The sequence below is a fragment of the Equus quagga genome, chromosome 2 (genome assembly GCF_021613505.1).
Source record: "Equus quagga isolate Etosha38 chromosome 2, UCLA_HA_Equagga_1.0, whole genome shotgun sequence".
In the NCBI taxonomy this organism is placed as follows: Eukaryota; Metazoa; Chordata; class Mammalia; order Perissodactyla; family Equidae; genus Equus; species Equus quagga.
This window is the reverse complement of record NC_060268.1, coordinates 36,209,873-36,227,261: the sequence shown is the minus strand read 5'-3', so window position 1 is coordinate 36,227,261 and position 17,389 is coordinate 36,209,873. Positions and strand designations below refer to the sequence as shown.

Genomic DNA, 17,389 nt, shown 5'->3' with positions numbered 1-17,389 from the left:
CACTCACAGAAGTCATTCATCTTAAGGAACAGACTTTTAGTTCAGTATAATAAGCATGTTATGTTTCCATGTGCCCAACCTTGGGCTAGGAACAGAGAAAGCTTCAACATATGGATGAGGAATAATGCCTGACCCTAAAGAGCCTGCAGTCTACTTGAAGGGTTAAGACTAAGAGTGTCAGAATGAGTGGTGGAATCAATCAGTGGTTTACAAATTAGAGAAGGGTTATAATCTTGTGGGCAGGAGTGACTTCTCCCTCCTATTTTAATATTATAAAGCGTCCTCACATCAGTGGTTTCTCTTCTGATTTGTTGATGATAATGAGAGCAAGATGCATACTAAACAGAAGCTAAACTTCAGAGGACTTCCAGCTTGGTAGATTGAAAAGCCCCATCATCTTTAATTCATCTGGGTCAGACAGAGCCATCTGCTGGGTCTTTGGACCTCTTCTGCTGAGTCCCTAAAATAGCTCACAGCCCTGGTGCTGCATAGTAGCAACTGCACGGTTGCCTGGCCCCACCTCTCCTACAGGCAGGTGAAATAATTTGGGTCTTCCCTCTGAAGGACCAACAATCCCCACAATATCCTGGGAAGCTTCCCAGCCCCAAAAGAAGTGGTGCTCAAGGGGAGAGAGTTGCCCACATGTAAGAAATTCAGCTTATCTTTTCAGGTGGCTGAATTTGTCGTTATACACAAAGTTCAAGTTCTAGCTCCCTATTGTAATGAAAGATGTTCACTGACAATATTTGGTGGGTTCAATTTTCAGGGTGTTAGAGGGCATTTCAATGGAAAAGGTGCATTCTCCCATTTTTGGAAGAGATTTTAATTTGGGCCAAATCTCAAATACTTAGGAATGAATTCCATCTCAGCTTGTTCGTGCCTCAGATTTTTTTCTTGTGTGTCTTCCTGCCTTTTAGCTATTTTTCTCCTCATCCTCATCTCTATTAAATAGTAAGTAGAGAACAGAGAGGAAATTTAAATGATCCATTTTACTCTTTGTTGATAGGTTTTGACAAAAAGTTTAATGGACAGGGAATTGAAACTCAGGCAAATGGAGAATTTTAAATTATCTGTAGATGTAGATAATGTATGTGAGGAGCATTTTGTAACCTGTAAAGCATCATACTTGTGTTAGCCAAGGTTACTGTCCTAGATTTCAGTGACGTGAGGGCTCTGCTCCTTGCCACTGCACACGGTTGAGGATTGTCCATGGATGCAGCCAGCAGGCAGGGGAAAGGAAGGAGCTGTAGGTTATATAATATTGCATTACAGTCACGGAGATTTCTCTGAATATTTCATTTTAGCCACTAACACCTTCAAAGCCACCAGTAGTAGTGGACTGGGCCTCTGGAGTGTCTCCCAAACCTGACCCAAAGACTATAAGCAAACATGTGCAGAGGATGGTGGATGTAAGTACAGCTGTGTTTCTGCCGACAAAAGGCACTGCCTGGCTTAGTTTTGTATAGGGGTGAGGGGAAGTTCAATGGTAGAAACACAAAGATAAGAAACTTGAAACTCATTCCTATGAGAGCACAGAGAACCACTTACTTCTCATATTGTGGCTGCAGAACTGTTCAGAAGTTACGTTTTGCCAACATACTTTGGCCTCATATCGGTGGGGGGGAGGTGTGCCTCCTCTTATGACCTAGCAGGAAAGCATATATTTAAAGGTTATCGGTTGATCTGGGGGCAGAGAGGTATTGGAAAAGGTTTGAGTCTAAGTAAGGGTAATAAGGAGAATCTAAAACTGAAATTTTGGGCACTGCTTGATTCAGTTCACTGTGCTAAATGCTAAGGGAGGAGTATATACTTTCATATTTCTACATTTATCCCTGTGGACCATTCCAGTGTAATAACAGAAAAGTAAGAGCCAGCAAGTGACAGAACAACGAGCAGTAGAGGAGTAAGAGGGAGGAGGGAGCACTTCAAACTGGGCTATTAGTAGAAGCTTCAGAGATGCTGCAGTCCGAGCTTAGCAGTGAAAGCAGGGCAGGGTGGAGGGAGAACAGCCCCCTGTGCGACGAGCACGGAGTCCACGGTAGCCAGAGTGAGGGCATGACTGAAGTGCTGATGGTTGCATGTCCCTGGCCACCCTCCAGATGCCGGACCAGCGAAGACCTGGGATGTGACCCTGTGCTTCTTTACAGCAGCTTAAGGAGCATGTTTCCTTGTTCCTCTCATTCAGGCTGAGAAGAGGCTTTTATCAGCTGCTCCAGCCCCTTTATCATTTGGTTAAAGGGAGAAATGATTGGTTTCTCTTTGGTAAATCACCAAAGAAACTCCTTTTTCCACAGTCTGTCTTCAAGAACTATGATCATGACCAGGATGGATACATTTCTCAGGAAGAGTTTGAAAAGATTGCTGCGAGTTTTCCATTTTCCTTCTGTGTGATGGACAAAGACAGGTGAGGATTTGTGTGTGGCGATATGTGGTTCTGAGCCTGTTAGAACAGTTTGTGGGTGCATCACTGGAGGAATCTGTAAACTCAGATGTGTTGCTGCTGTGATCACTTACCGAATATTGGGGCTAAGAGAGCAAGCAAGTGAATACCTGTCTGCTTTGGTCTGGATCACAAGAGACCATGAAAAATGCATGCTTTTTTAAATGCCTCAGAACTAAAGATTACATAAATCTGCCAGGTTAGGAACAGTCAACTATAAATAAGAAAAAGTCTAGTCTTCCTTCTTGCTTCGTCCTTACAAGTTAGGAGAAACCGCTACTATTTATTAATACTTTGCATATTTAGTTCTCTCAAGGTTACTTAAGTTCTATTTTGGTTCTCCATATGAAACCAAATGTATGGTAGGTGGGTTCCAGTTATGTGTTATGTACTGTCTAAAGTCAGAAACTGCAGCATAAGGCTATGTCTTTCCCTGGACACGTATTTTCCATCATTTCTTTTTCAAGTTTTGTAGATACTGGTTAAATTAAGTTAGGAAAACCTAGTTTAGCCAAAGTACAACTCTGTGGAAATGATTAATGCCAACTCACCTCCTCATGACATGCTATCCCTGTATCCTTATTGCGGAGGGCCCACGGAAGTAATTACTAGCTAATACACGCTGTTCTACCACTCGACCACACAGAAAGGTGAGTTTCTAAGGCTAGAAGCCTCTCTTGCTGCCCCCACCCTCCGCTCATATCCTGGTCTCTGTCATTTGCTGGCAGGGAAGGCCTCATCAGCAGAGACGAGATCACAGCCTACTTCATGAGGGCCAGCTCAATCTACTCCAAGCTGGGCCTGGGCTTCCCTCACAACTTCCAAGAGACAACCTACCTGAAGCCCACTTTCTGTGACAACTGTGCTGGATTTGTAAGTTGTTCTTAGAGTGCCTCAGTGTTGAACTTGCGGAGGGGTATGAGACAGTTTAAATAATCGTCCAAGGCACAGACCTCATCCACTTAAGGCCAGGAAAAGGCCTGGGTCATAAATCCACTACAGTGAGCTTCTTGAGAACATTTGACTCTGATCAGCACAACTTTTCCTATTTTCAAGGTCAGGAGGGACAAGACATATGAGAGATAAACGAGGTTTCCCTCCCACTTGAGGTAGAGAGTAGAAGGGATGTCAACGTATAGCCTCATACAGAGAGGTGAACAAGGTGTGGTGCATTCTGACTGTGTCCTGTTTGTCTCTTAGCTCTGGGGAGTAATCAAACAAGGATATCGGTGTAAAGGTAAGGCTCAGCTCTGTCGACTGTGTTGTCTTCCCTGGTCTTGCGGGCTCTTCTATAAAGCACTTTTTATCCATCATAGTTGTCCATTCAGTCCCCAACTTCTCAGCACAGTTCACAGCCACATCCCCAACTGGCTTCCCCAGAGCACCCCCTGAGAGTGATGCCACCACACAGAAGAGAGGAATGCCTGGGTGATCAGTTAGGCAGCTTCCCCTGACAAGATCCTCTCTCTGCCTTGGTTGCCCTGGAAACAGAGATGGCTGGTAGGAGATTATGCTCTCATATGGTCATGGAAAGGTGGCTCCCCAAAGAAAGGCATAGAATTACTTTTAGAACAGAAGATAAGTGATTACCAAAGGCCTTTGTCAGCTTTCCTTTTATCAGTAGATCCCTCAGGACATAATTGTCCTTCCTATGACTAGAAAAATTCAGGAGTAAAAGAGAGGAGACCTTTTACAGCAAGGAAGAATAAGCCCTAACATCTTGGAGCCTGTAGAGGGTCCCCTTAGAGTAGGCAGTATGTGTGGGATGACCAAGACACCACCTTTTCTCTCCAGGATAACCAGATACTACTTTTGATTCTGAGACTCATGGTAAGGGCTATGACAAGATTGTGACATCCAGGGTTGACCAAATGAGAAAAATGCTAGGTTCACTAGGAATGTTAGGTGCCATAGCTCCAGAAGATAGGACAGGAATGTGTGACAAGCCACTGCCTGAAGAAAGTGAAAGACTTCCTGACCTGAGTGTCTTGTCCACAGACTGCGGGATGAACTGCCACAAACAATGCAAAGATCTGGTTGTGTTCGAGTGCAAGAAGCGAGCCAAGAACCCAGCAGCTCCCACAGAGAACAGCACCTCTGTGGGGCCGACGTCCAACCTTTGCTCACTGGGAGCCAAAGATATGCTCCACGGTAAGTAGGCACTGGCAGCATTCACCTTGGAAAGTGAAGTGGGGAAGGATAAAGTTTTTGGAGAGGAACGATTACCTTTATCCTTGCCACTCTTAATAGAAATCACCACAAATACCATTGTGGAAGACGCGTGTATATGATGCACCCTATATTTTAGGAGTTACACATCACCATTGGGTACCACAATTTTATCACACAAAATGAAAATGCAAATTTTCATGGGAGAAAGGTGGTAGAGAACAGCATGAAGGTCCAGGGCCTCAGTGTGCATCCTGGAAAGAGGCTGCACCTGGAGATTTCTCTTCTCCGAGCCCTCTCTCCACAGCCCTGCCCCCAGATGATAAGGACTTCTGAGGCTTTCTTAGAACCCACAAGGGAGTAGACTAATGGGTAGGATAAACATAGGTATATCATGGGCAACAGATGAAAACTGCTGTGAAATGCGATAAGCCAAGGTCTGCTTGTAATAAAAACTGACTACTGGATATTATTGTCATCCATTCAAATTGCCTCCATCTCTTTATTAACAATTATTCTCTGGGATGGCACCTGCTCATCAAATATTTTTAGCTGATTATCTTTCTCAATCTCACAGTAACTTTTTATATTTATCTGCTTTTCTTTCCTTGAAACTTACACCTCTCCTGACTTTTACAACACTGTAGTCTCCTGGACCTTTTCCTGACATTTTAAGGGCTCCTTTTCTGTTGCTTTTTTATTTGCTTTCTTCCCTTTGCTCCTAAAAGGCAGTCTATCTTAAAGCCTACCACCCATCTCAAATACATCCACCTTACTTTACTTTTTATAGTTAATATCTAGGCTGGGTCCTGGACAGGGGTGTTGGTTTAAAGAAAACTCCTTTCCCAACCAGTATCAAACAAGGGCAATATATGTTGAGACACACTACCACAAAGCTGGAACTTTCCTCAGACAGTTAAGCTGTGCCCATTGTACAAATGGGCAAACAGGTCCCACAGAGAATTCCCAGGAGCTGCTGGAGGCCACCACTATCAGGACCAAAAGTTAAGTGCTGAGAGATCCCAAATCGCAGGGTCCATAGAAAAGTATTTACAGAGAGTGTCTGTCTATATATTGACCCTGCTCTCTTTAATTTACGAAACATGACAATGTTGAGGCAGGGGCTTCAACTTATCTGCAGACACAGAAACCATCTACGTAAGCTTTGTGCAAACAGAAAAAGATGCCCTTTCCTCAGGGTAGATGCAGCCTGACACCAGAGGCCATGGCTTGGCCAGCAAAGCCCCTGGGTTTCAGCCTCCTCCACCTCCTAAATTGGATCCCTGAAAATGAGTCCTGTGGAACTCCCATAACAATAAGAAAGATCTCATTTGGAACCAGTGCGTCAGTCTTGAGTCTCTGCTTTTCTGACTTAGAGTCCTAACATGTCATACATCTTTCTACAGCACCTGAGGAAGGACCTTTCACATTCCCTAATGGGGAGGCTGTGGAACACAGTGAAGAAAGTAAGGATCGGACCATCATGCTCATGGGAGTGTCCTCACAGAAGATTTCCGTTCGGCTAAAGAGGACTGTCGCCCACAAGGCCACCCAGACCGAACCACTGCCTTGGCTTGGCAGCGAGGGCCCTTCTGGTCCCTTTGTGCTGTCTTCCTCAAGGAAGACAGCCCAGGATACTCTCTATGTGCTTCCCAGTCCCACATCTCCGTGCCCCAGCCCAGTCTTGGTCAGAAAGCGGGCTTTTGTCAAGTGGGAGAATAAAGAATCTCTCATAAAATCAAAAGAGGAGCTCCGCCGCCTCAGACTCCCAACCTACCAAGAGCTGGAACAGGTACCTTCTTTTTCCTTTTCTTCAGACTCTCTCAGAAAAGTGGGGCTAAACCAGGGAAGAACATGTAAAATGAAGACTCAGACCAGGCTGATCACCAGGCAGGATAAAGCAAGCAAGAAAGGAAAAAGAGTATTCTGGCTTTCTCTCAAAGAAACCAGTGGGGGCCCTGGTTCACGTTATAGGAGTAGATGAGGATATACAGTGCTCCCTATTGCCATAAAGGTACCATTTCAAAGTGTTGGTCCCAGGACCCAAAGCTCTGTTCACAGTAGGCTCCTTGAGAAAAACCAGTTTCTACTGATCAGCTTTACTGTGCTGACACGACAGCTTTTCTAGATGAAACTTAAAACAAAGTTGCCTGGGCATCTTCCTAAAAGGTAGGTGATCTTTGTGCTACAAAAAAAGAGGCGAGTATATTATAGCTCACCACAGGAAAAGCCTCCCTCTTAATATAAATGAGGGAAATCTTTTCGAACACATCAGGGAATGTGCTGATCTTCTATATATATATTTGAACTGCTAAATCAACAGCAGCTGGCAAATGCACAGTTGAATATAATACATAGCAATATAATCTATAAATGGTAACAATTGTGGTATCAGGAGCTGCTTTTTTGTTAGGCTCACGATGTCCTAATTATAAGGTACCTTATAGGAAGCAATAGAGAAGACAAAGTTTATCAAGAAAAGGAGAACAGGAGTTTGGGAATATGGTGCCAAAGTTTGAGAGAAGGGGATAATGAGGTTAAAAAAATAAGAAAACATAGGAAAATAGGAGATGGGACAAGAGGCAGTTGTCCAAATACTCAATTCTGTGGGGTCAATTACTAATGTACTCCTTTTTGTTTAGAGTACAAAGCTCATGGTGAGGGCTGGCTTAGACAGACCTCGTCATGGGACAGTAGTTGCCTACCAGTGATAGGTAACCTAAGTCATCTTAGGGATGGGAAAGCAAGGATACATTAGATCCAACATCATCATTCATTTTATTAAAGGGGAAGAATGCTTGTCTGCATTTTTTTTTTTTATAGATTGGCACCTAAGCTAACATCTGTTGCTAATCATCATCTTTTTTCTCCCCAAAGTTCCCCCAGTACATGGTTGTATATTCTAGTTGTGGGTCCTTCTGGTTGTGCTATGTGGGATGCTGCCTCAGCATGGCCTGGTGAGTGGTGCCATGTCTGCACCTAGGATCCAAACCAGCAAAACTCTGGGCCGCTGAAGCAGAGCACACGAACTTAACCACTCGGCCATAGGGCCGGCCCCTGCCTTCCCCCCCGGCCCCTACTACATTGAGATTGGCAATGTGTTTTTGGAGGCCTATAGTACAAACACAAAACCAACATCCACCTAGCTAGAATTCCTTAAATAATTGCACATACGACATAGTGAAACTGCCCAAAAGGGCCTCAGGATTCCTGCCTTGTTCTCAATGTTGTACCTTCCCTGTCAGACTCCCAGTAATTGAATTAGAGAAACATTTGAAGAAATAAGTTAGATAATATACGTGAAACTCTTGGTTTGGTGCATGGAACAAAGAAGATAATATTAGGAGGAACACATGAAAAAAGAAACACATTTTCTGGATGAAAGGTACTCTCTTGCTTAGAGTATTTTTTAAGACATACTTTAAGAACCAAGTCAATCAGAAGGTGGCAAATGTGGGTTACGCAACACCATCTCTCTTTAGGGTAGAAACTGCCAAAAGCAACTTTTAAGAACAATGAAAGAAACCTTGAAAAGTGAACTCAATAGAGAGAACTCTGGTCTTGGGGGCAAAGATTTGTTTCTCGTGCCAGATATTTCTTACCTACCTGTTCAAGTGTGACCTATTTGGTCCTCTGTAAAGTACGGGGCTGGGATTCCATGCTTTCTAGGGTTTGCATCAGATCTTGACATTTTACATGCCCATGAGAGGAAACAATGTAGTTGGCAACAATGACTTCTTGCTGTAAGTGGGTGTTAGAAAGATTTCAGATGAGTTAAGTCCAGAATAATTCCGACGCAGTAATACCAGAGCAGGAGACCCTCTCACCACCTTCCTAGTTGCCTCTCTTTACTTTTATGCTTGTCATAGGGACATAAGGACCAGAATTCACCATGTACCTTTTAGAAGAACAGTGAATCCCACTTTCCCATCAAGTAAAATCCTTACAGTGACTTGCCTGTCCCATCCACAATGAGTAGACAAATTAAGTTGGAATTTAAAATGTTATATTAATATTGTATACATTAATATTACATATTAAGTATGAATATACTTTGAAACCAGCATGGGACAAAAGAAAAAGCAAAGGCTCTTAGGGTCAGATATACCGCCAATGTGCAGGGTCTTTGTGAGGGCTAAGATCCTCTATTATCATGTAACACAGTACCTGGCACATAGCAAATGGTAGCTAACAGACAGCTATCTAGGTAATTTACACTGAGAAGCAATTCAATGTATCCCAAATTACCCAGAAATTGCCCACTTTGGAGGATGGGGTTAATCAATATGGTATAATGTAAGAACACTGGATCCCAAGTCAGAAGACTGGGATGTCAGCATCATGGTGGCCTAAGTTATTCCTTTTTCCTCTCCCCTTTCATTTACAACTAATTGGTCATTCATAACCAAACAGAAGCGACTCTGCACATTATACCAGAATACTCTGGAGATTTCTACCTACCTGTGCTTCCGAAAATAGATGGATAGGACCTCACAGGGATCCGCAGATCCAAGAGAGTTGGTGAGCATGCCCCACCCCCACTTGCTGCAGTCAAGGGAAAAAGCAAAACCAGAGAGTGCAAAACAGAGCAGACACAAGAGAGAAAGAGAGAATTTGTGGAGGCTCACCAGCCTCACAGGAGAACCAAGCATGCCATCAAAGCAAGACAGAGACGAGTTTGTAGGCAGAGGAGACGGGAGAACTCGAGGAGTCAGTCTCCCTCCCCATGGTGACAGTGCAACACACTGAACTTCTTCCCTCACAGAGGAGGTGGAAAGTGAAAGCAGAGAGTGGCTGACCACCTGGCTATGCAGGTTGCAGCCAAAGAGACCCGTTTTTCTCCAACAGCACCCAGATTTCTGAACAAAGATGTCTGTGATTAAAAAGAGAGAGAAGAGAAAGAAGCAGACAAGAATAACAAACAGCACTGAAGAAACGAGTTCCCCCGCTGTCTGCTTCCGAATTCCGCAGGAGGTCTGCCCATGGACCTCTGAGGGTATCCCCACTCAAGGATCCCCCTGCCATGCCATGGGCACCCACAAAGCCCCAGGTGATAAGTCCATACTTCGCCCCCACTCTGCTGCTGGCTTTTTTTATGTGTGCTCCAGAGTGCAGCCCCACAGCCAATCCAGATAAAGAGAAACCAAAAACTTGAGCTATAGTACACATCACCTTCTGGAAAACAAAAGAAAGGTTTCTAACTGCCAGTCATTGAACTGTTACAGTCAAAGTAAACAACTAAGAAAGGTGTGTGCTACTTCAGATGCAACAGCAGAGGCACATTTCATCAAACACTATGAAAAATCATGGTAATATGGTATCACAAAAAGAAAAAACTCCAGCAACTGAATGCTAAGGCAGGGAATACTGAGATCTAACTGGTAAAGACTTCAAAATGGCTGTTATGAAGAGATTCAGTGAGCTACAAGAAAACTCAGAAAGGCAATTCAATGAACTCAGGAATAAAATTAATGAACAGAAAGAGTTCTTTACCAAAGAGACTGAAATTTTCAAAATGAACTAGACAGAAATCTGGAGCTGAAGAATTCAATGAACGACATCAAGAATGCATTAGAGAGCTTAGGAAATAGGGCAGATCAGATGAAAGAAAGAATTAGCAACTTAGAGGATAGGAACTTAGAAATGGCAATTAGAAGAGAACTAATATTTTTAAAAAGTGAACTAAACTCCCTGTGAGAGATATCAGATATGATGAGAAAAACAAACATAAGAATAATTGGTCTACCAGAAGAAGAAGGGAGGGAAAAGGGAACAGAGAGCATATTTAGAAAAATAATAGCTGAGAAATTGCCAAAACCTGGGGAAGGGAACTGGACATAAAAGTCCAAGAAGATAACAGAACACCTTATTATCTTAATGCAGAAAGACCTTCTCCAAGATACATGATGAAACTGTCAAAATTCAATGATAAAGAAAGAATCTTAAAGGTAGGCAGGAGAAAAAAGAAAGAAACCTCTGAAGAAAGCTCCATTAGGCTATCAGCAGATTTCTCAGCAGAAACTCTACTGGCCAGGAGAGAGCGACATGACATATTCATAGTGCTGGAAGATAAAAACTGCCAGTCAAGAATACTTTACCTAGCAAAGTTATCCTTCAGATATGAGGGAGAAATAAAGGCTTTCCCAGACAAACGAAAACTGAGAGAGTTCACCACTGCCAGACCTGTCTTGTAAGATATGCTAAAGGAGCTCTTCAAGCTGAAATGAAAAAAAATGCTAATTAGTGACAAAAAAGCAAATGAAAGTACATAATACTCTAGCAAAGGTGAAAAACAGAATTAGAAAACTGTAACTTCTAGAACGGTGTGTTAACCACTTAATTATAGTATACAGGCTTAAGGAAAGGAGGATTAAAAATAACTAAAGCAACTATAATTTCTCAACAAAATCACAGCATGAAAAGAGTGTAAACTGTGACATCAACAATATAAAAGGAGAGGAGTAAAAGGGTGAAACCTTTATAGGGAAACAAAGATAAGGTGCTATTAGCATGAACAGGACTATTTTATCTATGAGATGTTTTATGTAAGCCACATGGTAACCACAAAGCAAAAATCTAGAATTGTGAAACATAAAAGATGAGGCTCACAACTAGAAGGACCCACAACTAAAATATACAACTATGTACCAGGGGGCTTTGGGGAGAAAAAGAAAAAAATAAATCTTTAAAAAAAAAAAAGGATGACGCTCAACACATCACCATGGAAAAACCAACCCTTTACAAAGGCAAACAGAAACAGAGGGAAGAAGAAACAATGGCGATGAAAAACCAGAGGGCAAAAGACAAGATGGCAGTAGTAAGTCCTTACATATCAATAATCACTCTAAATATAAATGGATTGAATTCACCAATAAAAAGGCACAGAGTGGCTGGATGCATAAAAAAAAAAAAAAAAAAAAAAAACAAGACCGAACTATATGCTGCCTACAGGAAACACTTCAGCTCTAAAGATACACATAGGCTCAAAGTGAAGGGATAGAAGAGGGTATTCCATGCAAACAGAAGCTAAAAGAAAGCAGGCATAGCCATACTTTTATCAGACAAAATAGACTTCAAGCCTAAAATGATAACCAGAGAGAAAGAAGGTCATTATATAATGATTAAAGGGTCAATACATCAAGAAGATATAACAATTGTAAATATATACACACCCAACAGGTCTTGGCAATGATTTTTTTGGGAATGACACCAACAGCACAAAAAACAAAAGCAAAATATCAAATGGGGACTACATCCAGAAAAAACTTAAAAGCTTTTGCAGAGCAAAAGAAACAACAAAATGAAAAGGCAACCTACAGAGTGGGAGAAAAATTTTGCATACCATATATCGGATAAAGGGTTAATATCCAAACTATATAAAGAACTCATATAACTCAGTAACAAAAAAACAATCTGATTAAAAAATGGACAGAATTAAATAGACATTTTTCAAAAGAAGACATACAAATGGCCAACAGGTACATGAAAAGATGCTCAGTATCACTCATCAGGGAAACGCAAATCAAAACCACAATGAGATATCACCTCACACCTGTTAGAATAGCCATCATCAAGAAAACAAGAGATATATGTTGGCGAAGACATGGAGAAAAGTGCACTGTTGTGCACTGTTGCTGGGATTATAAATTAGTGCAGCCACTATGGCAAACAGTATGGAGGTTCCTCAAAAAATTAAAAATAGAAATATCATGATCCAGCAATTCCACTTCTGGGTATTTATCCAAAAAAACCAAAAACACTAACTCAAAGAGATACACACATCCTGCAGCATTATTCACAATAGCCAAGATATGGAAACAACCTAAGCATCCATCAGCAGATGAATGGATAAAGAAAATGTGGTACATATACACAATGGGATATTATTCAGCCATGAGAAAAGAGGACATCCTGCTCATGGATGGACTGTGAGCACATTACGCTAGTGAGATAAGTCAGACAGAGAAAGACAAGTACTCTATGATATCATTTATATGTGGAATTTTAAAAAGCCAAATTTGTAAAAACAAAGAGAATGGTGGTTACCAGGCGATGGGGTGTGGGGGGACAGGAGAGATGCTATCTAAGGGTATAAACTTACGAGTGGTAAATAAGCCCTACAGATATAATGCACAGTATATTGAATATAGACAACAATATTGTATTATAATCAAACTTGCTAAGAGACTAGAACTTAATTTTCCTACTACTAAAAAGAAAATTATGTAATATGATAGAAGTGCTAATTATTGGTACAATGGCAAATATATGACTGTATCAAATTAACCTGTTGTACACCTTAAATTTAAAGAATGATAAATGTCAAATATATTTCAATTAAAAAAAAGAACCAGAAGGCCAGAAGTCAACTGCTGTCTCTATAGTTAAATCACTGCAGCTTAGATAACTTAATCCCAGTTTAGGGGGTGGGATAAAATTCTTATCCTTATCAAGAGTCCATTAGTTTTCAATGATTGAGGGAAAAAAACTTAGATTAAATGTTCGATGATATCTCACATTACAGTATTCTGAGTCACTGCTTTCATGCTCAAACCTGACCAGAGACTGTTTCTGCCAAGTTTAGTTAGCCTGCTACACCACATCCAGAGGTTTTGTCATGATCCACCTATCCACCTACCGCCAGGGAACAGTTTATTCTGCCGACTAGCCACTCACATCTTTGATAACAAAAACTAATTGCTGTTTGCACATGCTCATTTGATATTTAACTTATTTTCTATTCAGGGCAAAATAACTGTCTTGAAAATAGTTTCTAATTCCCAGCCACAGTGAATATGAGATGCCAATCAAGTGTAGTACTCCTGATAGTCTAACTGATTTGCTATTCATTACTGCTTTATTAACATACCTCATTCTCTTTTCTCTTTAGGAAATAAATACCCTGAAAGCAGATAATGATGCTCTAAAGATCCAACTGAAATGTGCACAGAAGAAAATAGAAACTCTCCAGCTTGCAAGAAGCAATCATGTCTTAGCTCAGATGGAGCAGGGTGACTGTTCTTAGCCCAGAAACTCAAGGAGCACACACAAGCTGTAGATGAGTCTATCAGAGGTCTCACTTCCTAAACCAGTTAACACAAAGACCCAGGGAACCTTAGATTGACGGGCTTTTTAAAAAGGGTACTTTAAAAAGGAAAAGCTAGTTATTCTTTTTTTTACCTAGAAGATTCCTAATGTGCGGTATTGTTTTTCTCTTCCGGTCAGTTGAATCAAAGGGGAGCAAAGCTCAAGAATACAAAATTTTTGCCATTCATGACACAAACCTTTTTTTTTCCCTGAGACTAATACTAAAAGCATGATAAAAACGTAACTACAGTTTTCTGAGAAGGTGGCTTCTCCTATGTGGCCTGTCCAGTTACTTCTTCCTTAGAATTAAAATCCCTAGAAAATGAATTTGCTTCCTTCCCCAGGTTTTCTGTGAACTGAGGGATTTCCTTTGTTCCATCCAAAGCCTGCTTATAATGGAAAAATACCCACATTCTGAAAGTAGATTCACTTCCTAGTCTATATTCCAGCTTTCTTTACGAATCTGGTTCCCACTTCACTACCTCAGATCTAATCAGTTAGCCTTTCCCCCTCCTTCACTACACTCACATACACACAAGGATATCTACCTAGAAGGGAACTTCTAGAGATGTAGCCACAAATTTTGGGGGGCCTATTAAACACGACATCATCCAAGTGCAGATCAACTCATGGTTTTAGTCTCACAGTCATAATAAGTAGCCAAATGGAATAGCTGGAAACATGGCTATTACCTACATGACTGGCTAATTAGCTAAAATAAACATAATGCAAACATGATGTTTGCCCTCATATTATCTACAGTGGAGAGAATTAGGAATTTATGGCTTTTTTTAAAAAATAGACTCTGTTTCACCCTTCATGTGCCATCTTTTTTTTTTAAGTAATTATTTTTGAAGTGAATTTGTGCTTATTCTGTCTTCACTATTATTTAGAAATAAGCTAATCAGATCAGAGGCTTCAATAATAGCTGACAGTGTGTATATATATATGTACATATTATGTATATACAGTATCAGGCATGCATGTGGCTTGGAATTTTATTTCCTCCTTTACAAAATGTGGAAGTGAATTAAACAACTTTTAGTCATTCACACAAATTCAGAAATATAAAGTTCACTTTGTTATAAGATGAAATTGCTCACAATGTAAATTGTATTGTTTGGCAAAATCACAAGTTTAATAAGAGTTCTATGAGTTTTCTGTTAAAGAAGGTTCGTGATAAATGGGCTCATTTAGTTGTCAGGGCAACTGTTCACAAACTCCTTTGTCAGACTCTGTTTCTCTAAGAAAAATCATATGATCATTTTCTTTTTGGGGGGAACTTACCTTCCCTGCTTGGAAAGCCTGGAACCAAGCTGTCTTGAAATTCATACACAAGTTGACCAAATGCCAAGAGTATAATCTCAAAATTAAGAGTTCCAAACCTAAAGCTAATAGCACCAAGTCTTCAGCAGAATCCAAAGTATATAAAGAGTACAGATTCCTTGGAGGATTCAGACCACTGAAGAAGTTTCTTTGATGAAAGACCAGTTCTCATTTGCGTACCTCCTTGTGCTGAGCTTTAGTGACAAAGCTAGTGACTAGCTTTCAGTTAGTGTTTTAAAGAATCACTTTACACACAGATTTACCCTCGTCTAAATCCAAACTCAGAAATCCCCCCAGAAGGGCTCCTTAGGTCCACCACCAGGTATATGAACTTATAGAAGCACTTTGCTACTTACCTTATATGGAACAAACATGAGTTTAGGATAATCTTTAAAATTCATAGTCTCCACTATTATTCTTTTCCTCTGATATAGACCAAAGATGGTACTGCCCAATTTCTTTAAAGACAGTCATGTAACACAAATTTTTTCATTCTCCTAACCCTCCATCCAAAATACAGACTCCAGGTTAGCTTCTCTGTATATAATCTGTAATCTATAGGAATTCAAAAGGTCACAGTCCCCTTAAATTAGTCAAATTAACATGCTAGAGGGTCTCAAGCATTCTAGAATTTATCACTGAAATGGATAGGAAGCAACAGTTTCATCACAGGTCTTTACAGTCCAGCAGGAGCCAAAAAGGTAGAGGATGTAAATTAGTCTTGTTTGCGCTGAGCTACATGGGATTAGTGGAATCTACAGAAATAATCTGGAGCACATTTCTGGTTTGTCAAGCCTAGGATACAAATTTTTGTATCTTGTACTACTTGAAATAAGTTTGGGAATCTATTTATCTGCCAAAACAAGGATAAATCTTATTTTGTTAACAGCAATGTCACTTCTCATTTTCTTTGGTAACTGACTTGCCTTTTTACTGACCATTTGTGAATTTCTGTCTAAAGATGTATAATGTAAAAGAACTGCAAGGAAAAAAAACAAATGTACAGGTTGTAAAGGGATTTTTTTTGATACCTAATGTAAGTTTTCTTTGTGTATTATTTATATGATAAAAAACATTAGGACCCCTACAACATAAATGTCTTCTGTTTCTTCTCGTTCATAAATATGTAGAAGCTTCAACTGAATTTTTACTACAATCCACAGCTGAGACCACTTCTCCATTTTGTTAATCAAACTGAGTTTTCCGAAAGGACAAGTAATTATTCAGTGTAAGTTTTTCTAAATCTGTCTATAACATAAAGTAACAGTACAGAAATATTCAACCTTTTCCCATCTTCTTGCATAATGATGTATAGTGATCCCCAAATATTAAGTCTATAAATGCTTAACACTGAAGGAGATAAATCTGAGGTTGTCATTTCTCTGAGGCTTTTGTCTTTAATTCCATTGTTCTATCTTAGCAAACTAGCAAGCAGAAAAGCTTTGAAGCTGTGGTAAAGGATGGTTCAACGCGGTGCACAGACCACCCAGGGCAATTCACCTGCTCTCATTATGTAGTGATTAGAGATAGCCGTGATGCTCCCTCAATCCTCAGCCAGCTTTTGTTTAACCAGACCCATGAAGAAAGGGGAAAAATTCCACTCACTCAGTTTCCACTGTGGTACATTTGGATGTGGGTCTGTTTATCATTTTGGCAATCCATAACACTTCAGAGAAAATAATGAAGTCGCGTTGCCAATCTGACCCTGAAGGAGAGGTTAAACTGCCTCCCCTCCTCCACCCCCAGTATGTCTGCCCTGTGCTCCTTACAAGGTATAGGTAGTTTCAATGCTCAAGACATTCTCTGGTCACAAATCTTTTTTGGGTTATCATACTTTCTTTTGAAACAAATACAGGTAATTAAATGTTTTTGTTTTAAAATGTCTTTTCTGTTTCATACGGCAAGGTTTCCCTGATCTGCAGAATACAAGGGACTAGGTTCAAAAAAAACGCTGGATCCCTTCTTTCACTGAGAGCTTATGTGCAATGCTGTGGTGATTATGTACAGACAGGGCTTATGTCCTATAGGGCCAGATGAGAGGTCAATTACTTCTTTAATCCAGAAACTCCCAGTAAGGTCATGTCTCTAGGTGTTATGAAATACTACAGGCTAGACCAAGGCAAGGAGAAAAAAACAGGGAAGGAAAAATGAGGTATTAGGAAAAAATGAAATTGAGAACCAGGCAGGAGAAGAATGAAGAGGAGGCAGAGAAAAGGTGTTAGACTTTAGGAAGCAGTGAAGTGCCATTCATTATACTCTACATTTGTACTGCATTCAATTTATAAAACATTTTCACATTATGACCTTTCAGATTAAGGCCCCAAAGTGCCTTACTGCTATTCTAGAAATTGCTCAGCACACTCTTCT

General features: G+C 40.6%; 1 protein-coding gene across 4 annotated transcripts in view; it reads left to right on the top strand.

The window, feature by feature from the left end:
- Positions 1-17,187, top strand: part of RASGRP1 (RAS guanyl releasing protein 1) — a 77,165-nt gene extending 59,978 nt beyond the window's left edge. For all 4 annotated transcript variants that reach the window (XM_046652927.1, XM_046652928.1, XM_046652929.1 and 1 more), the window contains 7 exons: positions 1,305-1,409; positions 2,295-2,404; positions 3,169-3,313; positions 3,641-3,677; positions 4,439-4,591; positions 6,016-6,401; positions 13,500-17,187. In XM_046652927.1, coding sequence (XP_046508883.1) covers positions 1,305-1,409; positions 2,295-2,404; positions 3,169-3,313; positions 3,641-3,677; positions 4,439-4,591; positions 6,016-6,401; positions 13,500-13,634 — 1,071 coding nt within the window. In that variant the 3' untranslated portion in view covers positions 13,635-17,187. The remainder of the gene's footprint in view (positions 1-1,304; positions 1,410-2,294; positions 2,405-3,168; positions 3,314-3,640; positions 3,678-4,438; positions 4,592-6,015; positions 6,402-13,499) is intronic.
- Positions 17,188-17,389: the final 202 nt, after the last annotated feature.